Genomic DNA, 26,091 nt, shown 5'->3' on the forward strand with positions numbered 1-26,091 from the left:
TGGTACAACTCTTTAAATACTGATTGCCACGCAAGGGAGCTACCGGCACCATTTTTCACGTCTTTGGTAAAATGCAACCAGGAATCGACCTCCCGCACTCAACGCTGGCACTCTACCACTGAGCTGTTAAGGCAGTGAGATGAAATATAATTGACTTCTAATTTTATCCAAGTAATTTCGCAATCGGTTGAGTTCTGAAACCCTTTGAAATATGTCGATTTTATAAAATAATAGGCCTCAGATATTTAGTGTGTTGGGGCCTTTACATTATTTAGTGTATTTATACCTACGTTTGATTCTCATTATAAGGTGACAATCACGGCTGCACAGGAAGAAACCATAGCGGTTGACAACTCATCGGAATCGATCTATATTTACGTCTAATATTTCTTTGCAACCGGTTTAGAACAAGAAAATTCTAATGGCTGCTAATGGTAGAGGTAACATGCGACCTGCAGGTCGGTCTCCACCCTTCCTTGCTATAGGTTTGTTCGTTGCATTGGTGATTTTAGGCTTCAATTACTGGAGCTTGTCGGCCCGAAATGGCGAACAGTCAAATGAAATCGTTTTACTTGAGAGTGAACTGCGTTTGGTTAATGCAAAGAAAACTTCTGCTGAGAAAAGAAGTGAAGCCATATCAGACAAAGTTACCGAACTTGAAAAGCAGCTGAATGAACAGAAGGAAGTAATTGCCAAAAATCAAGCTGAACTTGCTAATGTTGAGAAAGAAAAGCTAACATTCATAGAGAGAACAAATGAGCTGGAGAATGAAGTGAGAAATATAAGGGACCAACAGCTTGTAAGTATATAGTACGAATTTTATCGTGTTTGTTTAAAACCGCCCCCAGTTTTAACCAGCTGTTTTAACAGGTTAAAACCGCCCCGGTCAATACTCCCTGAAGTGGTCAATACTGGTCGATTGGTCAATACTGGTCAATTATTCAATACTGACTGTTAAGATATTTTGCAACAATTTAAATAATGACTGTTAAGAGCATTTGGGGCTTGATGAAGGTGTTTGCATGCATTATATTTAGTTCAAACAACCAAATGAATACTCCCAAATTAGTTAGAAGTGGTCAATTTGTAACTGAACTTCATTTGTAGAAAGTATTTCATAAACTGTAACAGTTAAGTGTTTGATTCACAAGTGATAAATCTAATTATTTTTACTGGTATATAATTCAATCAAAAATTGCTGCGAACAACTGGACCCATTCATAGAAGTTTAATTGTGTTTTGATAGCAAGTGTCACATTGCCTAACTGACACAATGTCTTACAAATGTCATCGGTAGAGTTAACATCGGTGAAAATTTTAGTGCGAATATAAGACCGATGTTAACTCTACCTATGACATTTGTTTACATTCGCAGGGTTTTTTGTGCCCCCCCCAGATGCGTATTAGCATAATTTACGCTTTGAAATAATTCATATACGCATGTCTGATAATTTTTAAGCGTATAAAAATGTATATGAAATAACAGAAATGCATGCAATTACTTTTTACTTGCGTAAACAAAATCTTATTCATCTTGATGCTTTATGCAACAGAACACGGTAGGCATTCCCCAACATTGAGCGTACACACGCATTGAATTGTATTTGATAGACCAAGGTTAAACTTTATTATACACTTTATGTGTAGTTGGGAATTAATATTGACGGTACAGTATCTAGAGTATTTTAAAGCGGCGTCAATTTAAAATCTCAAGTTCCACTGCGGAGTAAACAACAAAAATGTCTTTTTCTTAGAATGGAAAAGTGAACAAACACTATGAATTCTCTAAACCAACAAAATGATCACAAAAATATAACTAAAGGTAGATCTATATTGAATATTGAACTTTCATATTTTTGGTGAATCAGAAGCCAAAGCAAGCCAAGGGATGGAAAAAGAAGCAAAAACTTGAGTATTGAATTGAAACTGAACTGCAAACAAATTCATGGGTCTTATGTACCCAATAAATATGATAAAAAACTCATTTCTGGTTGTTGTTTTTTTCACATTCATTATAAATTTTCAGTAGTAAAATTACTCTTAGTCATTTTCAGATTTTACAATTTTACTCTTTCACAAAAAATATGATGAGTAAATACTCATTTGCCAAAAAAAATATCTGGAGCCCTGCCCCCGTGAGTGGTGAGAGCATATAGATTTGCTCTTGTCCGTGCGCCTGTGCGTGCATCCGAAGTTTTTGACGCGCCTAGCTCAAAAAGTATTTGATATAAATTGATGAAACCTTGCAGTGTTTATCATGATATGAACTTGCGCACCTCCTATCTTTTGTCTGGCTTCACCCCCTATTTTACGCGCCCGCTTAGCTCAGTAGGTTGAGCATTGGTCTACGGATCACGGGGTCCTGAGTTTGATCCTCGGGCGGGGCGTATGTTCTCCGTGACTATTTGATAAACGACATTGTGTCTGAAATTATTAGTCCTCCACCTCTGATGATTCATGTGGGGAAGTTGGCAGTTACTTGCGGAGAACAGGTTTGTACTGGTTCAGAATCCAGGAACACCTGTTAGGTTAACTGCCTGCCGTAACATGACTGAAATACTGTTGAAAAACGGCGTTAAACCCAAAACAAACAAACAGTCACCCCCTATTTTAAGAGTTTTGGCCCCTGAAATAGTCAAAAATGCACATTTTCAGCTTGTGGCATGCCTAGCTCAAAAGGTATTTGATATAGATTCATGAAACCTTGCATGAGTCTTAATCATGATATGAACTTGTGCACCTCCTATTTTACATCTAGGTTCACCCCTATTTCCAGAGTTATGGCCCCTGAAATAGTCAAAAATGCACATTTTTACCTGGTGATGTGCCTAGCTCACAAAGCATTTAATATAAATTTATTAAACCTTGCAATAGTCTTTATCATGATATGAACTTGCGCACCTCCTATTTTTCGTCTGGCTCGGCCCCCTTTTTTTAGAGTTATGGCCCTTGAAATAGTCAAAAATGCATGTTTTCACCTTGTGACACGCCTAGCTCAAAAAGTATTTGATATAGATTCATGAAACCTTGCATGAGTCTTAATCATGAAATGAACTTGCGCACCTCCTATTTTTCATCTGTGTCCGCCCCCTATTTCCAGAGTTATGGCCCCTGAAATTGTCAACAAATGCACATTTTCACCTGGTGACGTGTCTAGCTCAAAAAGTTAGTATTTAATATAAATTCATAATAATCTACAAAATTGGAACTGCTTTCGAAAAGATTAATAAATAATCAGTTAAATGTATGGATCTGAACAAGTTGATGCAAGAATCAGGCATTATTAAAGCCAGAGAATCGAAACATTTATGAAAATTTTCACGGCGTTACAACTGTGCACCTGATAAATTTATGAGTTTCGGATATGTAAATTTCGGTTATGAATTTAAAGTCTTTAAAGAACTTTTTCAATCGAGAAAATTTTTACTGTATTTAGAATTCATGATGATAATAATGCAATATTCAATTTCCTTTTGTTATGTCAAATAGTTATAAATATGTGTATGAATGCGAAATTTAAAGAAAATAATGACAGGGTTCTCGGAAACGCCGAAATCGGCGTCCCTGTACGCATAATTGGTCCCGGTATACGCGTGTTTATTGCAGCTTGGGAGTCCCCGGACGCACGTTTCTGCAGTAAGACGCAATGAAAATTAATTGATTACGTAAACCTGCGAATACACAAGGTTTGACTCGAAAACAAAATATGTGGGCGGAGTTACTCGCTTGTCACCGATAGCCGCGTATAGCCAATCAGCGTTGCCCGTTTCCACTACACCGCGAGATAGCATGTGTATGATCAACTCGAATATACATGTGATTGTCGGCATGATTGCATAGGTGACAATTTCTAATTGTTTACGACGGATTACGTAGTATTTGAAGTAACTTCGATTGTTTTCTCACGTACTAATTACCAAGCAGTTTTCAAGATGTTTTTTTTTTTTTTAGAAAATGTGATAATTACGCTTAATTATGAATGTCCAAGTAATTTTAAGATGCTGTCGATGTCGGTCTTAGTAACGTGATTATTTTTTTGCAAAATCGCTGATGTTACTGAAGTAGCATTTATCAATATGTTGATCATAGACATACTGTGCATTCTTAATGTATTTTAGACCGAATGTTTTAACGTTATGCTCTTAATAAGCATTAAAATATAAGAATAATTGTTCATATATTTTCTTTTCACTGTATGTTTATATACGTTTCCATTCTGAAATAAAAAGGTTAAGAAAAAGTTATCACGAGGCATTTTGTCCAACTTGATATTTTCACAAGGGGGATTTTGTCCACCTTGATAATTTCACAGGAGGATTTCGTCCAGGAAGACCAAAAACAGCAGGGATGGGGGTGGGGGGGAGGTTGTCCAACATTAATTTTTGACTACATTTTACTTATTTTACCTTTACCTTTTTATCTCATCTTAACAATATTTCGGTGAAGAATTGTGATTACAAAATGTCTGTCGGTCTACATTTAATCTGACAGTACAAATTAGAGGCCTGTGTTTTGACGAAAAGTCTAGTCAGTAGTTGGGACTGCAACTTTTTCAGCTTTGGGAGTCCCAGGACTGCAACTTGAAATTGCTAGTGAAAACCCTGAATGACACTGAATTATTTAATGATTTAGAAAAAAAATGTGACCTTGGTCAGTTTTAGCAAACTTTCTAAATTTAATCTAATTCTTATATTTTCTTCACAACATCACTTTTGTACAATGGAGAAATTTTTTTTTTAGCTCTGTATGAGAATGCATGATATATTTAATAACTTTGGCTTTCATACAAAAATAGTGTTTTTTTTTTTTGTTTTTGAAAATATGTGAATTTTTATCTTGTTTTTATCTATAATTACTGATGGTGAAGAAATTCACAGAAAGGATGAACATACATAAAAAATAGTGAAAAAAATATCAATCCCCACTCTGCTATATAACAAAGGATTTATAGGAGAAATATTTCTTAAAATTGGCCGAGAATTATGATGCTTACAATGCTACATAACTTTTGATTTTGAAAAGATATTTTGATGATTCAGACAGTTCTGAAATATTTCTTCGGTGAAACTTTATTGAAGAAATAACAAAACTTAAGTTTCAAAATATGGTTTGCCTGGGTAATGCTATTTTTACTAACCGATGAAACGCTTTATCAAGTATCCAGTCGTAATGCAGGGTTCTAGCCAGTAGGGCTGTCATCGATAGAAACGATACCGATGTATCAACGATTTTTTTTGTCAATCGATTATTGATTCCCATTTTCAAAAATCGATATTTTACAGGGAGACAAAACTACCCAAATAAACACTCAGACCCTAAAAAACAACTTACGTTCACAAAGTTGTAAATTTGGATGAATGCAAAAAAGGAGTGAAGGCAAAATAAAAATGAAAGATGTTATTAATTTTCATGTATTTCTTTTATTTCATAAATACAAATACAACACAATCAAACAGAAATATGGAAAGTAGGCAATAAAACTTAAAATAGCATTTACAGGAAGGTATATAGTATTATATGAACAAATAGGTCGTTAATCTAACTTAATAATCAATATATCGATGTATCGTCGATATTTGTCTTCTGATATATCGGTATCGTCGATACGCCTAAGACCCAATCAATGACAGCCCTACTAGCCAGGCTATTATCGCCTGTCGCATGCCCCATGCCTTCAGGCTTTGAGTTGTATATTTGACATCCCTTATTTCCCCCGTCATCCCTTAACTGCCAAAGCGACATGTCTTAAACACATTCCAATAAACACCTCGATTAATCTGATAGTGTATTCGAAAGTTTACCACGTGCTCACCCGATAGTTCAGGTAAAGCGATGTTAGTTAAGATATATGATAAACCAATGACAGCTTCCTATGTAGAAACGTGTGACGTAAATTTCATCGTAGCTCCACCTTTAAATCCTTTGACAGAATGTATCTTGGGATGTGTACATGAAAGTGTTTTAAGATTTTTTATGTGATCTGAAATAATGACAGATGACTTTCAACAATTATTGTCCGAATGAACTTTCAACAATTATTGGCCGAATGTTTTTCGCAATCAAGGAAAGACAATGGAAGGTACTAAGTCAAAAAATTTCGCAACACATTAAAGTGATTTTGAACAATTCTCGGTGTAATATTAATGTTTTTCACATGTATGAATTGTGTTTTCTCGGGTGGAATATTGAAAAGACAATGCCAGAATTAATGTTTTCTGTTGTCACTTTCAAAATAGAACTTGTAGAGAAAAGTTTGAAATATTGTGGATCTACATGTATTACTTAATTATTGATGATGCCTGGAAATAAACGTAAATCAGAGAGTGGGACATTGTTAAATATGAACTATTTCAAGAAGCTCCGGAAGGAGAACATGCAGTGTTAGTGACCCAGTAATAGAGGAGACAGTGAGATGTGAAAAGCGAGACGAATCTGTGAATGACATTCTTCCTGGCCTGAGAAAACGGTCACAAATTCAGAATCCCACCCAACCATGCCGGATGGCCAAAGGAAATCAGGCATTGATCCAAAATGGAAACAAGCGTTTCCCTGGATGACAGTCTCAGAGAACGGTAATTTAAATCATTTTTAAGTAATCCCAAAAATACTGAACGGTCTATTGAATGTATCATATCAAATGTATCAAGCGATTGGTGAACGTACTATTTAAAAAAAAGTGCAAACTATCAGTTATTAAACAAATTATAAGAAGATCACATTTTATATTTCAAATCTGATTCCTTTGGGGAAAAAATATTGGACATGCATACTTAGAAAATAAGGAGGAAGAGTTGATGACTAACTAGAAATTAAGTTGTCATGGCTTTACACACAGGGCTATGTTTTATGTGTTTGTCTTTTTTTTACATACAAGTTATTGAAATTCATTAAAAAAACATTCAGATCTCTTATCATAGCAGTGATCCCTTTGGCTATGTAAAAAACAAAATTGTTTTAAATTCTTTACTTCAGGCCAAAGTATGTTGTGTTCAGTATTAGTAAAGCACCAGAGAAGGCCAAAGCAAAGAAGTGTGTTCCTGGTAGAGCCGTGTGGGTACTTCAATAAGGCGATCATCTTTAGTAAATCATAAGGACTCAGACTCACACAAGAAAGCAGTGATATTTGACGTTGCGGAAGCAAAAACAGGTGGTGGGACCGAGGCTTGTTTTGTGAGGGAAGAACATGTGAACCGTGAGGCAATGACAGCATCTATGACACTGCTTTACTTTCCGCGTAAAGAGGAAATTCCCCACACCACCAGACACAAACCTTTTGTTGATGTAGCTAAGATATGAGAAGTGGATGTTCTAAATAGTTTGGAGAAGTGGGGATAACACCAAGTACACAAAATTGATAAGTTTACGTTGTCATTCAGCAGATAAATTCCACAGGAATACAAGACTGAAATTTTAATGTGCAGTGCTAAAATTGTGCTGTTTTATTAGCTCGACTATACGAAGTATAACGAGAGCTATCCTACTCGACCCGGCATCGGCGTCTTTCCGCGTCCCCACCTTGGTTTAAGTTTTTTTTACACTTTCTCTTTTTAGCTCACCTGAGCACAAAGTGCTCAAAGGTGAGCTTTTGTGATCGCCCTGTGTCCGTCGTCCGTCGTCGTCGTCAACAATTTGACTGTTAACACTCTAGAGGTCACATTTTTGGCCCAATCTTAATGAAACTTGGTCAGAATGTTACCCTCAATAAAATCTTGGATGAATTTGATATTGGGTCATCTGGGGTCAAAAACTAGGTCACCAGGTCAAATCAGAGGAAAAGCTTGTTAACACTCTAGAGGTCACAATTTCGGCCCAATCTTAATGAAACTTGGTCAGAATGTTACCCTAAATAAAATCTTGGACGAGTTCGATATTGGGTCATCTGGGGTCAAAAACTAGGTCACCAGGTCAAATCAAAGGAAAAGCTTGTTAACACTCTAGAGGTCACAATTTTGGCCCAATCTTAATGAAACTTGATCAGAGTGTTATTCTTAATAAAGTCTTGGACAAGTTCAATATTGGGTCATCTGGGATCAAAAACTAGGTCACCAGGTCAAATCAAAGGAAAAGCTTGTTAACACTGTAGAGGCCGCATTTATGACTGTATCTTCATGAAACATGGTCAGAATGTTAATATTGATGATCTTCAGGTCCAGTTTGAATCTGGGTCATGTATGATCGAAAACTAGGTCACTATGTCAAATCAAAGGAAAAGCTAGTTTACACTGTAGAGGCCACATTTATGACCATATCTTAATGAAACTTGGTCAAAATGTTAATCTTGATGATCTATAGCTCAAGTTCAAATCTGGGTTAGGTGAGTTTAAAAACAAGGTCACCAGGTCAAATCAAAGGAAAAGCTTGTTAACAATCTAGAGGCCATATTTATGACTATTTCTTCATGAAACTTAGTCAGAATGTTAAACTTGATGATCTTTAGGACAGGTTCAAATCTGGGTCATGTTGGGTCAAAAACTAGGTCACTGGGTCAAATCAAAGGAAAAGCTAGTTAACACTTTAGAGGCCACATTTATGGCCATAACTTAATGAAACTTGGTCAGAATGTTAATCTTGATGATCTTTAGGTCAAGATTAAATCTGGGACAGGTGGGGTCAAAAACTAGGTCACTAGGTCAAATCAAAGGAAAAGCTTGTTAACACTCTAGAGGCCACATTTATGACTGTATCTTCATGAAACTTAGTCAGAATGTTAAACTTGATGATCTTTTGGTCAAGTTCGAATCTGGGTCATGTCGGGTCAAAAACTAGGTCATGGTGTCAAATCAAAGGAATAGCTAGTTAACACTTTAGAGGCCACAATTATGACCATATCTTATGGTCAGAATGTTAATCTTGATGATTTTTAGGTCAATAGGTCAGATGAGCGATACAGGGCCTTCATGGCCCTCTTGTTTCAACTTATCTCTGTAATTATGTCTCCCACCACACAGTGGTGTGGGAGACATATTGATTTACTCCAGTCTGTCTGTGTGCCTGTCACAAAGCTTGTCCGCACTCTAAGTCGAACATTTCTCATCCGATTTTCACCAAACTTGAACAAAATGTGTTTGACCATGAGACCTCGGCCAAGTTCGATAACTAGCCAAATCGGTCCAGGCGTCTTGGAGTTATGGCCCTTGAATTACCAAAAATCGGTCTTTTTACTCTTGTCCGCACTCTAATTGGAGTATTTCTCATCCAATCTTCACCAAACTTAAACAAAACGTGTTTGACCATGAGACCTAGGCCAAGTTCGATAACTAGCCAAATTGGTCCAGGCATTTTGGAGTTATGGCCCTTGAATTATCGAAAAATTGGCCTTTATACTCATGTCAGCACTCTTAGTCAAACATTTCTCAACTGATCTTCACCAAACTTGAACAAAATGTGTTTGACTATGAGACCTCGGCCAAGTTCGATAACTAGCCAAATCGGTCCAGGTGTTTTGTAGTTACGGCCCTTGAATTATCGAAAAATCGGCCTTTTTACTCTTGTCCGCACTCTAGGTCGAACATTTCTCATCCGATCTTGACCATGAGACCTCGGCCAAGCTCGATAACTAGCCAAATCGGTCCAGGGATTTTAGAGTTATGGCCCTTGAATTACCGAAAAAATCCGTCTGTTTACTCTTGTCCGCTCTCTAAGTCGAACATTTCTCATCCGATCTTCACCAAACTTGAACAAAATGTGTTTGGCCATAAGACCTTACCCAGGTTCAATAACTAGCCAAATCCGCCCAGGCACTTTTCATTTATGGCCCTTGAATTACTGATTGGATCCACTCATCTAGACCATCTAATTGGATCCACTCGTCTAAAACATCTAGAGAAACTAACATTTTTCATCATCTAAGGGGCAGTTGTGGGAGACATGCGCTTTTCTCAAAAGCATCTCTAGTTACTTGATGGATTTGATTCAAACTTGAAATAGTTATTCCTCATCATCTGACATAAGGGCCATAACTCTGGTACCAATATCTCATGATTTATCTCCCCTTTTCACTTAGTTTTTAAGGTTAAAGTTTTGATGCACTTTCACTCTATCTCTGTTATTCCTGAATGGATTTGATTCAAACTTAAAATACTTGTTTAACATCATCACCAACATCATATGACACAAGATGCGTAACTCTGGCACACAATTTTAGCTCATCTGATTTTTTGAAAAAAAATGATGAGTTATTGTCATCACTTGAGCGGTTGTCGGCGTCGGCGTCGGCGTTGCCTGGTTAAGTTTTATGTTTAGGTCAGCTTTTCTCCTAAACTATCAAAGCTATTGCTTTGAAACTTGGAAGACTTGTTCACCATCATAAGCTGACCCTGTATAGCAAGAAACATAACTCCATCTTGCTTTTTGCAAGATTTATGGCCCCTTTTGTACTTAGAAAATATCAGATTTCTTGGTTAAGTTTTATGTTTAGGTCAACTTTTCTCCTAAACTATCAAAGCTATTGCTTTGAAACTTGGAATACTTGTTCACCATCATAAGCAGACCCTGTACATCAAGAAACATAACTCCATCTTGCTTTTTGCAAGAATTATTGCCCCTTTTGGACTTAGAAAATCAGATTTCTTGGTTAAGTTTTATGTTTAGGTCAGCTTTTATCCTAAACTATCAAAGCTATTGCTTTAAAACTTGCAACACTTGTTCACCATCATAAGCTGACCCTGTACAGCAAGAAACATAACTCCATCCTGCTTTTTGCAAGATTTATGGCCGCTTATGGACTTAGAAAATATCAGATTTCTTGTTTAAGTTTTATGTTTAGGTCAACTTTTTCTCTTAAACTGTCAAAGCTATTGCTTTGAAACTTGCAACACTTGTTCACCATCATAAGCTGACCCTGTACAGCAAGCAACATAACTCCATCCTGCTTTTTGCAATAATTATTGCCCCTTTTGGACTTAGAAAATCATTTTCTTGGTTGAGTATTATGTTTAAGGCAACTTTTCTCATAAACTATCAAAGCTATTGCTTTAAAACTTGCAACAGTTTTTCACAATCATAAGTGGACACTGTACATCAAGAAACATAACTCTATCCTGCTTTTTGCAAGAATGATGGCCCTTTTTAGACTTAGAAAATCATGGGTAGGACAATATTTCTATTATACAAAAAAAATCAGATGAGCGTCAGCACCCGCAAGGCGGTGCTCTTGTTTATGAATTATTCCCCCTTTTTACTTAGAATTTCAGGTTAAAGTTTTGATGCACTTTCACTCTATCTCAGTTATTACTGAATGGATTTGATTCAGACTTAAAATCTTTGTTCAACATCATCACCGATGCCATATGACACAAGGTGCATAACTCTGGCACCAATATTTCATGAATTATTCCCCCTTTTTACTTAGAATTTCAGGTTAAAGTTTTGATGCACTTTCACTCTATCGGGGCCTCCGTGGCCGAGTGGTTAGAGTCGTTGACTTCAAACCATTTGCCCCTCATCGATGTGGGTTCGAAACCTCATTTGGGGCGTAGAATTCTTCATGTGAGGAAGCCATCCAGCTGGCTTACGGAAGGTCGGTGGTTCTACCCAGGTGCCCGCTCGTGATGAAATTGTGCACGGAGGGGCACCTGGGGTCTTCCTCCACCATTAAAGCTGGAAAGTCGCCATATGACCTAAAATTGTGTCGGTGCGACGTTAAACCCAACAAAATAAATAAAAATAAAACTTTCTCTCTATCACTGTTTTTACTGAATGGATTTGATTCAAACTTAAAATAGTTGTTCAACATCATCACTCACACCATTTGGCACAAGGTGCAAAACTCTGGCACCAATTTTTCATGAATTATTCACCCTTTTTACTAAGAATTTCAGGTTAAAGTTTTGATGCACTTTCACTTTATCTCTGTTATTACTAGATGGATTTGATTCAAACTTAAATTAGTTGTTCAACATCATCACCCACACCATTTAACACAAGGTGCATAACTCTGGCACCAATTTTTCATGAATTATGCCCCCTTTTACTTAGAATTAAAAGTTAATTTTGATGCATTTTTCACTATATCTCATTTATGAAATGCATTTGATTCAAACTTGAAGTAGTTGTTCCACATCATCACCCACATCATATGATACAAGATGCATAACTCTTGCAACAATATTTAATTAATTATGCCCCCTTTTTGCTTAGGCTGTACTTGTATAGTGTTTTGATACACTTTATCTGTACTTCTCTTATTACTTAATATTTTTGACACAGGCTCAGGCTATTGTGCAATATCTTCACCCACCATTGGAGTTAACAAACACTCCAGTGACAGTTCCAGTTTTCTTAGATGTGCCCAGTTTCACTATCCAGCATCGAAATAGTCGAGCACGCTGTCTCCTGTGACAGCTCTTGTGTAAAATAAATAGTGAACATTTTCAGAAACTTAAAATGGATTTATAAGTTTACATTGTCATTCAGCAAATAAACTCCAGAGGAATTTTTTATGACACATTATCTCTACTTCACTCTGAAATGCACCAGAATGCACCAAAATGATTTGTAGTAATACAAAATTTTCTGGGGTGGCCCCCCCCCCCCCCCCATACCCACCCCACAAGCAGGAGTGGGTACCCCTCCTGCACCCACCCCTTTGTAGTCTACACTCTTTTCAAAAATACCCTTCAGCAACATGCCTTCAGAAAATCCTGGCTAGAACCCTGCAATGATCAAAAGTTTTTTGCGGTATGGATTAAAAAACAAGAACACTTCAACAACAATTCAGTTCTGTTCTTTTTAATGATAATATCAAATTCACAGATTTGTATTAATGCATTTACTCATTATATACAAGTACTTTTTGGGGTTGTGAGAAATACAATTTATAACAGTCAGTTCATGCTACAAAAGTGTGGGAGTAAAAACATTGAGCATATCTGAAACCACAAGGGTAATACCATATATAGCATACATGCCATAATTTTTCAGAAAGTTTCCGGGATTCTGAGTTATAATTTCCAGGATTTTTACCTTTTGTCCGGTACATACAACGTGACATTGGTATTCGTTTTTTTTCATGCAAAAATGTCATAATATTACCCGAGATAAACATTGTTCACTCGCTGAGGTGAACAGAATTAGGCTTACTATATACGAAGAATCAACCTATCTAAGGCTACCATATTTGATCTAGATCTTAAATGATTACAACCTTTTAAAATAATTATCGTTTAATTGACCGTTTTCAATAATCTCTTCCATAAAGGCTACATGCAGCTTTACCGCTGACGTGCTAAAAACAAAGAGATTTACGACTTTGTTCCTAATTTAAGTATCATAAATCAGTTATTGATTGCATAATCCTGTCAGTTCTTAATCAGGGTCATCATAATAACTGAGTGTAACTTAATCAGTGTCATCAAAAGATCGTCGCGTGATCAAAGCAGGCTTAATCAACACGTGTCCCGCTCGAGGGCATGAAACTGATTAGGAATAAACAATGTGACACTTCGGACTGTTTATTGTGTAAAAGTCAACAGTTTATAGACAAAAAACAAGTTTTTGGGGGGATTGTTTTTATTTGTTCCTGTATTTTTATTTTTCCGGGACATTTCAACCCTGTCCGGGACACCGGGACGAGTATGTAATTTCCGGGACAATCGCGGACAATCTGGGACGTATCACATGTATGCATATAGATATTTCTGATGGCCTGATTTATTATACCTGTACTGTAGTTCATGAGATGATTTCTTTACAGAAATATATAATATATGTACTAAATCTTAACAAGTTCCAAACATTTATATTTCTATGTGTATCCAAAGTGATAAATCTCTGCCAGAAAAGACTGTCTGCTTTGCAGCGCACAGTTCGGGAAGGGAATTGAACCTTTTTATAGGATTTCTGTTTTATTCTGCTCTTTTTAATTGTCTTTTTATCTTTTATAATATAGTAACACTGAAATAAATTCTACATTCTAAATAAAGTTTAAGAGAGGATATTAACAAGAAACTTCAAGTAGTTTCCACATGGTCTGATGCCCAACCAAAAAAAAAAAGAAAAAAAGTTTGCCTACCTACCTACCCCATTTTTTTCAGAGCCGTTAGCGGAAACAAGTAACTGTTTTTTTTTAGGCCTAAGGATAGTGAAAAGCCTGCAGATGGTTATTCCTACGGTAGTTTTGTATTACAAAACATTCAACTGATATATTTCACCCGATTTCGGAAATGACATGTAATCACATTTTGTCATTGTGTTACAAATATAATGTCAGGTCTGATTTGATGCAAACATGTTAAGCTGATGTGTGACAAACGTCAAGTATTGAATTAATTAAAGGGCAATAAACATGTTTAGTGTGGTAAGAGATTTATACTGTTGTGAAAAATTTGCATGTATATACACGAAACATAGATCAATAATTCTCTAACTGGTTTAGTTGAAAACACTTGGTCAATACTTTTTAGTGTTTCAATATTAATATGTATTTACATCTACATCTGTACAACAAAAAATCGTTTTCCAATTTAAGTATTTAATATATTTTACACCTACGATAACAACTATTCAAAGCTTGGTGTTCGTCCAGGATACCTATTTTTAATATGGGAAAACCGAATGTTTTTCCATCTATAGAGTATAGATAATGTACAGTAATCGAACGATAATTTGATATTTGTAAACAAATGCAGTTGAACGTATTATTTACCAGCTTAGGTAAATCACGTATATACGATATGGATTAGTATCTCAAACTGAGACTCGATAAACGAAGCACTGTAATAGCGCAATGTGTTAGGCCGCTAGGTATCACACCCGAGGTCTGGAGTTCGATACTGAGTTGAAGTAAACTTTTTTTTACCTTTTTTTTTAGCATAGAAACAATACCGGTTTTCCACTGGCTTTGAAAATAATACGGTAATACAGCATACATGGGTTTTTCGTGATTATTCATTTATACAGATGGAATGCAAGTACAGCACCCACACATTATACACTAACATACCATTCCATAGCTCGAAATAAGCTTTTGACGGTGAAAATTCTGTAACGGACACAGCTAACGATTCTATAACAGATACAGCGGACGAGCCGGAAATAAAATAAATTGTATATATATTGATTACATTGATTACTATTTCATATAACAAAAGAAAAAAATAGAAAAAGTAATACACGTAATAAGAAAAAAAATAATAAAAGAGACACAAACTGAGAATCAAACTGAAATAAAAAAAAACGAAGCAGGGCTACATAAAACATTTCCCTAGAAAATAAACTTCTTGCGTGGTTCGAACTCGTGCTATTTTTCGCACTGCATTTGTAAACCGACAGTTTAGCTACCTGAGCTATTTCGCCGTTCAGATAAACACTTATTTTTATTTGACAAGTATCGTAAAAATGCCGTAATTTGTCTTGATAACGGACCAACCTAAAATATCTGTCTTAGACTCGCCTGACATTTTCGCGCCATTTTTATTATCGTTCGCCGACTGTATACATGTATATGTCAGAGTAAAACTATATACTGTTCGACTTGGGAATATTTTCTATACCTTCACCTGTTTGTTGTTGTTTTCTACCTATGATTCCTGGAACTGCTGCTGCAAAGTTCGCAGTAAATAATTTTCAAGACGACATTCTATCAAATAAAATTGCTTACAATCATAAGCAGAGCTACTGGCGCCACATTACTGTTACAGACATGTGAAAAAGAAAACAGATATTGATGTTGAGATCAGTAGGTGAAAGGTCAAGGTCACAGTGACCAGAAACAAACTATTTCCGGATGATAACTTGAGAATGCTTGAGCATTCGATCACGAAACTTGATAGGGATGTTGATTGTGACCAGCAGATGACCCCTATTGATTTTGAGGTCAGTAGGTCAAAGGTCAAGGACATATTGACCCAGAACAGTAGATTTTTTTTTGCCAAATAACTAGAGAATGCTTTTGTCTAAGGTAACATTTGATATAAAGGTCACTTATGACCCATAATGATTGATTTAAGGTCAGTACGTCAAAAGTCCAGTTCAGTGACCAAATAATTTTTTTTCCTTGTGCTGTTACTGCATCAAGGAGGGAGGGGGGCATTTTATGTTCTATGAGCTCTTGTTAATTTTTGAAGACAATTTGAAATCAGATTTTTGTATTTGATATAGATTCATGAAACCTTGCATGAGTCTTAATCATGATATGAACTTGCGCACCTCCTATTTTTCATCTGGCTCCGCCCCCTATTTTCAGAGTTATTGCCCCTGAAATAGTCAAAAATGTACATTTACACCTTGTGACGCACCTAGCTCAAAAAGTATTTAATATAAATGGTTTAAAACTTGCATAAGTCTTTATCATGATATGAACTTGCACACCTCTAATATTTGGCTGGCTCCACTCCCTATTTTTAAAGTTATGGCCCCTGAAATAGTAAAAAAAATGCACTTTTTCACCTAATTATGTGTCAGGCTCAAAAAGTATTAGATGTAAATTCAGGAAACCTTGCTGGAGTCTTTATCGTGATGTGACCTTGTACACTTGGCATTTTTCTTGAGAATCTTAGCTCTTATTATAGAGTTATGGCCCTTGAAATAGCCAAAATAGTGGATTTTTTGTTTGTGATGCTCATTGCTCAAAAAGTATAGTGCCTAGAATAATGAATCCTTTTCATGAAATGTTTGTTGAGGCTACACCCCATTAAGACTGCAAACATTTGAATTATTGCCCCATATTTGTGACAAATGTACCAGTGGGGGCACACCCTGTGTCCTACAGACACATTCTAGTTGATATCTATAATTATGAGTAGAAACTAAAAAGTCACAAAAGTGACGTAAAGCATGGCAATTAAGAAGCTTTATAATAACTGGTCTGATTCATTTGTCATCTGCATTGTTCACACAGAAAATCGTTGGTTATTACATGCCAACAATAGTAAACTGACAGCAGGGTTCCCGCTGTCGGTCGCCAATGGCGCCAAATGCGACAAAATGTAAATTCTGGCGCTAAAAATCTTCAATTGGCGAATTTCATTGGCGCCTACAAGATAATCGTCCATCTTATCTTCTAATCTTTCTCAATGACGCAATAACGGATTATCCGATATTTAACACTACACGAAGACAATACACATCGTGTCAATATCGATTTACACCTCGGGGCATAATTTAAAACTTCACCGAGTCACTAGAGCGTTCCTCCACGCAAGAACGATTATCAGTCAATCTGATTCACCAAATTTAGCCCCGCCTACTTACACGAAAGCAAATGAAACGAAATATTAGCTGCGTGCTTCGTCTAATGCACCACCTTTTTTATGATGCAAAAAACGCGAGATAAATTTACAATTTTTTAATGACAATCCGATTCGCCGAAGTAATTGAGACCGAGAAAATGCCGAAACGTCAAAACGCGATCAAAAGATACATAATTTTATGCTCCGATCGTAAATAGATAATTTCAGTCGCGGTCGTATAAATTCAATCGAAGAATTTTTGAGATACAAATGAACTAAAGCAGTTCTTTTGGTTCTTTTACTGCGCAACATAAAGCATTGATACACGGGATTATTAAAAAGCTCAACCCCAGAGCTTCAAAACAAAGTGCTAATAATACCTGTAGGTGGTATTTTCGCTATACAATAGTATGTATGAATGGAAATCAGTTCAGTTATTTACGTTTAATTACGGTCCATCCGCCCTTTCAGACACAATGAAGCATAGAAATGCCACGTAGAGTATAGACCGCGAACATGCCCCTTATCATGTTCTTAAAGTATGTTTTGGTTCTAATGTAGGGGTATAGATTACCACTCTGCAATTTCCAGAGAGTTTCGGACAGGAAGTATGAATTTAGTAGCCAAATTGAGACTGTAAGTACAGCGGCCAATGAGACCTAATCGTACTCCAGTCAGGATGTTACAGTATGTTTAGGGAATGCAGCTCTCGGACCGGACCGGTCACGCGTTCCTAGCGTAGACAATATAGTAGAAGGAGAAGGCGAAGGCGAGCCGAGCTGTTTTTCGACCAGTGGAGTCTCCCGCAAATCCATGCCACCCATGGAAAAGCAAACGCATCTTGTAGCCACTCCGTGCGTATACGTTGATGGAGCCCTTGTCTTCGGTCTGTGCTGTGTTAACCGGTCTTCACCCTCCCCTCTAAGAGAAGCACGTTGAGCGTACCTTCTCTTTTAAGGCTTGGTCGTTGATTGATGAGGTTCCATCTCTGGCACGGTCTGGAGCGGTTGTTCTTGTCACTTGTAGAAAACACAAAACGTCCCTTCCGGAGCCACTCATTTTTGAATTTTGGAAAATGGTCTAAATTGTATGCCAAATGAGAAAAAGATTTTACTAAAAAAGTTGCCAAAAGTAGAAAGATTTTTTTTTTTTTTTTTTTTTTTTTTTTTTTTTTTTTTTTTTTTAATATATATATGTATATAATTACTTAAAATATGCTAATATGTATTTACAAGATATGAAAAAATCGAAGACAACACAAGTGCTGAGCTTGAAACAAAAATTTAATTGGGTTTGTTTTTGTTCTGAGTCAATAGAGCCTATTTCTAAACTAGCACTGGATGGTAGATTTTCCTTTATTTCATTATGTCATATGTTTTGTAGTGTCAGGGCTATCCCAAATAGTTATAGTGTATAAACCGATTGTAGCACCTGCACTTTTTCTATATTGCCTGTCATTTTTCTTCTTTGCGTTGCAGTTTGGCCAAAAATTTGTAACGACAGGCTGTGTTTGGAAAGCTATATATTTCATAAATGCTGTTATATAGGCTCCATTTTTGATTTTTGTAATACCAGAGTGTTCATCTTACTTAAATTGCTCTTACTATTGTTCTACATTGTTTGGTTTGTTGGTAACAGACATGCATTTTCTTCTTTTTGTTACAAAAATCGTCGAAACATCGTTTCCTGACCTAATTTCTGTAATATTCTACTACTGTCTTTTGATTGGCTGAAAAAATTACTGCCTTAATTTGATTGGTTCTTGCTATTGCTTCAGTACTGTGTGTCTTCTTTGCATTAAATCGTTATTAAATTAAGCTATATACAACATAGGTTTGGCAAGATGATATTCCACTGGGTATTTGTTATGAGTGCCTTTCATTGTATCTTAAAGGGAGCAAACAGTGCACGGTGGGAGCCCAGCTTCATATCATCTATAATGTACAGTCAGTATCCAGCTCATAAGTGGGGTTTTTTAAAGATATGGGCCAGGGTATCACTGTGGCACTTTTCGGATTTGTCCTTCTACTGACTGAACATCTGCTTTACCTGTTTTCTTTTAGTGTAAGAAATATAGTAATTACTCGGTGCAGTCAGACAGGTTAATAGAAATTATATCAAGTTTTCTGGTCGGGAGGTACGCCACATGGTTGGGTTTTGTTGCCATTTTTACTTTATTTGGGTTACCCTGCAGACATATGGAAACCATGTATTGTACCTCCCATCATATGCATCTGGCCTCCAGCTCATAAGGAGACGACCATGGTTCTTTATTTGTTAGGAATTTTTGGTCTGGGCGATATGCTTGGGGTTCTGTGGCATATTAACAGACCTGTCTTTCAGCCAGATGCACACTTGACCTTACTTGGTGTATTACTTATATTATGATAAATATTTGATTTAATCTTTTTGTTCTGTTTTCAGTTTTCTTTTGGATTTCTGAAAATAGTTTAGCTAAGGCCAGAAACCGGCTAGTAATTCTACAAATCGCGACAGAGATGACAAGAGCGCTAAGCCAATCAGCGCTCTTCTCTTATTTGCCGTGTTCGGCTTGAAAATGTAAACAAACTGATAAAATATACTTGTTACTTTGATCGCGTTTTTTGTTGTAGTATATTGATCAATTCCATCAATATTTTATTTCCACAATGTGATAGGACTTTCTTATCGAATAGGTCCTGTAAGTATTATTATCTGTGTTCGGTTATGCCAGACCGATATGCCATTTTCTTCATTTCGTTAGGTGCATTTTTTTTTTTTTTTGTAGACTTACAGTAAGAAGTGAATATTTGTTGTATGGCATCATAACGGTCCATTTTCATGTATTTAAAAACTTTCTGCACCCTTCATATTACTAGACAAATGCATGCTTTCTTATTATTGAATGGTTTTGATGATTAGGCAATCAAAAAATAGGAATTTGGTCGGATGATACTAGGCTAGGTGGGTGTTATTGCCATTATTTGAAGGTGTAGAAGCCTTTAGTCCTTTGGGCCCTTGCTTTGTATCATCCTTGGTATGCATCCAACATCCAGCTCATATATATATTATGATAGGCTAAGGGTATGATAGGCTGTTGGCTATTATGTGGGACCTGTCCTTCAGTTGGATGCATACTTGACCATTCCATCAGTACTATCTTTACTTCTAATTATTAATATTAAAGTTAAGAAAAGAGAATCTAAAATCTATACAGTATGATACTACTGTGTACAGTACACTTATGCGTTGAGCTTAAGCCTAAACTCGGATAGTAAATTTACCAATCACGACATAAGACACTAGAGCTCTCATCCAATGAGAATACTCCGTTCATATGCCGCTTTCGGTTCGATAATGTAAACAATGAATCTAGATTGATATTGTCTAAAATTGGGTATCATTTTGTCGGTCACTATTGGTTTTAGTTTTGCCTTATTCTACTGATAATTCAAATAATCATAGTCTATTTGTTTTTCCACTAGGATCACTTACTAAATAGTGATTCTTACGGCTAATTTAGCCAAACTGATACCTCCTTTTCTTCCTTATGTTCATTATATTGGTATAATCAGAATTAGCCTTTGTCGAAATCCGAAAACACAAAGACTATGTTTCTGCTATACATGTTGCCATATGAGTGCAAAATTTAGCCTTAAAATTATATTAAAGGTATTTGGATGCATATTTTATCATGCCTACAATATTATTTTTACTTCCAATTATTAATATACACATAATTAAGCAAAGAAAAGAGAATTTCAATAATGCATAGTATCGTATGACCCTGCTGTTTAGTGCTTTTAGCTTAAGCTGAAAAACGGATAGTAAATTGACCAATCACGACAGAGGAGACAATAGCTCTCGTCCAATCAGAGAACTGCTTTCATCTGCCGTGTTCGGTATGAAAATGTAAACAATGGAAATGAATCTGGGTATCATTTTATCGGTCATTAATGCTTTTAGTAATTGGTTGATTTCACTAATATTTCAAATATTCGTTGTTTGTATGTTTTTCTACTGGAATCACTTACGAAATAGTGATTCTTAAAGCTAATTTAGCTAAACTGATACCCTTTTTTCTTCGTTATATTCGTTTTTGTGATATATCAGGTGTGAAAAAATTTTTTGCACCTTCATTGTTCTGGTCTAATTGGCAGTAGTTACTCAATTTGTCGGCACGGTATATAATGATATATTTGTTCATGTATTCATTATCTTTTTGATAAACCATGGATCGGGCTCTAGTGAAGTTATTGCGCCATACCGGAAAAGCCGAGGGGTTGATTATTGATACTGAGGGCTTCGTGGCTTTCGACCACATCACTCGTTTACCCCGCTTCAGAGGACTCCAACCATCTGATTTATACAAGATTGTTAGAGACGATAAGAAAGGACGATTGGAGTTACGGGCCCGTCCGTTTCTCCAAGTAAGGGCGGTTCAGGGGCATTCCATGCCGGTTTGCCCCACGATGGAAGTTGTTCACCCCCCCACCATGATTCATGGAACCGACAATCGTGCTTGGTCGATAATCCAACGGGATGGACTTCGCCTTATGGGGAGGCAGCATGTGCACGCTGCCTCTGCACCAACAGCCAGAGCAGGTCTGCGGGCCAGCTCTACCATTTTAGTGTACCTAAATACTCATGCCATGATTTCTTATGGCATGAGGATTGTTAGGTCAGTTAATGGTGTTTTGTTATCACAGGGAGATCATGGACTCATATGTCCATGTTTCTTCCTAAGGGCTGTTGATAGGTATAGTGGCGAAGAACAGAGATTCTGTTGTCGCCATCATGTTGTATAGTGGAATGCCTACAACAAAATAAAACGGCCCTTTTAAGGGCCACCCAAATCGTTCAGAAATAGGGAAATCTTCCTTATATTGTCTTGGTTATAATTGTTGTATTTATTTTTGTGGGGTAATGGCCACTTTGGTCGATCGCATGTTATTACTCGTTAAGAAAAAATAAAAATAAGCATCAGGTTTGGCTGATAAACGGATTGACCTACTTATCACTTTGTTCTGGTCATTCGATTTTCATTGGTTGTTTGTAAAGCAGGTGCGTGCAAGTGCCCCGAGATATATCGGAAAATATAAAATAAGAAGTAATAGGGGTTTTCTGTTTATATCTGATATAACAGTTAATCATGCCTGGTATTGTTATTTTCGGGGACTCGTTTGTTAGACGCTTACGCGATTCACGCTTATCACTGACCGGTCGGTCTGATTTGGCTGAGCATACACCGTTATGGGTTTGCAAAGGCGGGTTACAGATAGCCCAAGTTAACAGCTTCTGGATCGACGCGATTTTACAGCACGGCATTCCCGATATGGTTGTTGTGCATTTAGGTGGTAACGATTTGGACCTTGGAGGGAAGAGCCCTGAAAGAGTATTTGATGACTTGATGCATCTTGTTGGTGTTTTGAAGTCAGCCGGTGTTAGAGACGTTCGAGTCATTGAGCCTCCACTACGCGGTACCACAACTACCACCTATGCACAGGGTCGTAAAGTTTTGATTAAGCTATTGTTGAAAGAAATGAAATCAGATTTCATTTTGTTGCGGTCAGTTAGATATCCGCAGCATTACTTGCGCGATTTAGTGCATTTGAATGCTAAAGGGATGCGGCAATACTATTTTGCCGTATTGCGTTCCTTGCGGATATGATCGCCGATACAAAGGCCCTTTTAAGGGCCATCCATATAACTTCGAAAGAATTTCCAGTGATTGTCTTTATTTTGATTTTCTAGCAGTTGCAATTGTTTATAAATTGGATTGACCTACTTTGAACCTTTTACTCGACGTCTGAATTTCATTGGATGATGAAATTGCAGGTGCGCGCAGGTGCGCGTAAGCGTATTCTTACGTTGTTTCTTAATCAGAAGCCTATTTTTTAACTTAAATATAGTTTCCATTATCTTATGTACATTCAGTTTATTTACGCATTATAATACTGTAGTTTTTGCTATGAAGATAATCCCATATTGTATTGATAGATCCCTCGAAAAGTAGAGATATGATATCCGAATTTCTTGTGTTCGTTAATAGGAGCACCAATTCAGAATTTTGTCTAAAACTGGGTATCATTATATCGATCAATTTAGATTATGTTATTAGATTGATTCCGTCAATATTTCGATTATTTAGTGTTTGTGGGCTTTTCTACTAGTATCACTTACTAAATAGTGATTCTTACGGCTAATTTAGCCAAACTGATACCCTTTTTCCTTCTTTTTGTTCATGTTTCGATGCACAGTTCTAATAAAAGAGTAAGGTTTGGTCGGATAATATTCGGCTAGGTCTGAGTCGTGTTGCCATTATTTGAGAGGTGAGCTGTTCGGGCTTTCGGGGTCCATACCTCATATTATCCATGATATGCATCAAACATCCGGCTCATAAGGGGTATAGGTAGGGATCTTCTTGCTTGTGGGGTTGAGGTGGTTGCTAGATAGTAGACTGTTGGCAGTTTGTATTAGACCTGTCCTTCAGTTTGATGCATACTGACCATTCCTTAAATTATATATTATTATTGCTATGGTTTTATATATATAGTTCCAGGAACAATTTATTCTCTGTACGGTATTAGATGTTTGGAGACCAGAATGACCTACTTTGAATACTTTAATTGACGTTCGATTTTCATTGGTCGCTGGGAAAGCAGGTGCGCGCAAGTGCGCGTTAACTAATAATTCAAGTAAAGTCCTAAATGAAAGCCTAACTTTCAACCCTTATATACTTTTTTTGTGTTCTTAATGCACCCCAACCTTTATTATTCGCTATACTGTAGTTATTTCGGTTCGGAAGAATGGGCGTATGATATTGAGAACGCCTGTGAAAGAATAGATCCTATACCCAAAATTCTTATTTACATTCAGTTGCGCCTGAATGTTCATATTGTCAGTAAGTGAAATTTATCGTGGTCTTTGTTTTTGGCCACTCCCCCATTCCGAAATGTAAGGTTTTCCAGACTAATTTATAAAACACTTGTGCAGATTGACAAGTATGCTTAAAAGAGAAGTAAAAATTGTATGTTTATAATTACAATCTACAAGAGACTCGATTGCTTGTGTTTTGTTCATCTTGGCAGTTGTATGTTAAGTTAAGTATTTCCTATATTGGATTATTATATATCCATATGTAATTTGGGAGGACATTCTCACAAGACCTACACATTGAGATTAGAGTTAATTTTTGTATCATGAGTTATTGTCGTCCTTTATCCTGAGGGTATATTGTTCCTATAGCGTGATATACCAGTGCTGATTGCCTTACATGGTATCCTCCTACTGGGAGGTGCAGATAGGAACTTATCCTTCCTGGTTCTTGACGTTTATCGATAGCTTTTTATAAGAAGTTAAGTTATATTAGGTGGGAGTGAGTTGTGCACGCACCTGCATCATCTCCATCCAGTCCGCGCTTTTGCTGTTATTGCATGTAGGTCAATCCGATTTTGAGCTGAAGCTCCTTTATATACCACCGAAGTAGGTCAATCCGAAAAGTTGCAATTTTTGGGCGCGGACCGGATGGAAACAAGTCAGGTGCTCTTTACAGCTATGATCAGATATATCGTTTTATTTAAGAGTTTCGAAAATTTGAAATTACTGCCCTGAGTTCATTATTGAATATTTTCAAGTGAAATTTTCAACAATGTTTTCTTTGGACCAATATGGTTGTATTGAGATATCAAAGTTTGCCAAAAGTAAAGGGACATCATAGTAATTTGTTTTTATGCGAGGGCTGTTTTTTTTGGACAAATTGATCAAAATAAAGTGTTCTCTAGCGTGTTTTTTTGTTGTTACAAGTAAATGCGAGATCTAGAGCTTTGTATTTCTTTTTGTCATTCTGCTCTATGGTTCAACCTTGTGGAATGTTTACTTAATCTCTTTCCTTCTACTTCTGGTTTTGGTCAGGGCAGTTTTTTTCCTTCAGTGTTGAGTTTGTTTATTTTGTTTGCCGCATTTCCTTATTGGTATGTCCCTATGAGAATTACCTCCCTTTGTTAGGTCGTATATACGGTATTTATATGTAACATATGAGTTATTTATATATGATTTTTTTATATACAACAACATTATATAACAAAACAATGATAACAATAATAGATACTATTTACAACGTATTTGGGAGACTTTCTTGGTGCGGGACTCCTTTTTTAAAGCTATTTGGTGTACTTTGCTCCCATTTATATGAAGGTCCCCACCAATTGTCTTCTCTGTCTGCTATCTCTCCCCTCCTAACTCATTATATGTGTTTTTAAAGAACAGGATTAAGTCAAGATCCGAAACCCAGGCATCTCCGACCAGTGCCAGTAGTTATTCGCATGTTATTACGTATTTGTCAATACCAGCTAACAGGCGATCAAGGCTGAGAGGCAGCCGGACAGCACAGCCTGGCAAAAGGATTCACCCCGTCCTTAAGGGTTCGGGATAGCCATGATTAGCTTTTCCTCCGCCCGACTACACCACCCAACCGCCCCCCCCCCCGTGCGCAGCGCTGCAGTCGGTACATCCGGTAGGATTCACCCCGGTCCTTAAGGGTCCGGGATAGCCAAGATTAGCTTTTCCTCCATCTGATATCGACCCAGTACTACCCATATGCCCCGCTACCCATCAGCTGGTACATTTTTAACCTAACATTTAATTTTCAGTTTACATTTTACTTAAGTACCCAATTCTTTTAATATAATCAAATAGAGCTGTCCTAATCTGACTTGCTTTATCAGTGGGTGGCTCTAATAGAGTGCTTGAGGTAATATTGGTTTGACCTAGCCTTAATAGTTCACTTTCGAGATCGGACCGCTGGGTATTGAATCTGGGACATCGAAATATTACATGTTCGAATGTCTCCGGTGTTAGGCACTGATCACAGTTTTTGTCTATGTTCCACCATAGCTCGCCTTTTAGTCGTGATGAGCTAAGCTTGAGTCTGGTGTACATTTCA

The 26,091-nt window shown here is 36.8% G+C and overlaps 1 protein-coding gene across 7 annotated transcripts in view; it reads left to right on the top strand.

Moving 5' to 3' along the window:
* Positions 1-315: 315 nt before the first annotated feature.
* The window catches only part of LOC123566555 (putative uncharacterized protein DDB_G0271606), a 148,016-nt gene continuing 122,240 nt past the window's right edge, over positions 316-26,091 (top strand). For all 7 annotated transcript variants that reach the window (XM_045360769.2, XM_045360767.2, XM_045360771.2 and 4 more), the window contains exon 1: positions 316-799. In XM_045360769.2, coding sequence (XP_045216704.2) covers positions 422-799 — 378 coding nt within the window. In that variant the 5' untranslated portion in view covers positions 316-421. The remainder of the gene's footprint in view (positions 800-26,091) is intronic.

The sequence above is a fragment of the Mercenaria mercenaria genome, chromosome 8 (genome assembly GCF_021730395.1).
Source record: "Mercenaria mercenaria strain notata chromosome 8, MADL_Memer_1, whole genome shotgun sequence".
NCBI lineage: Eukaryota > Metazoa > Mollusca > Bivalvia > Venerida > Veneridae > Mercenaria > Mercenaria mercenaria.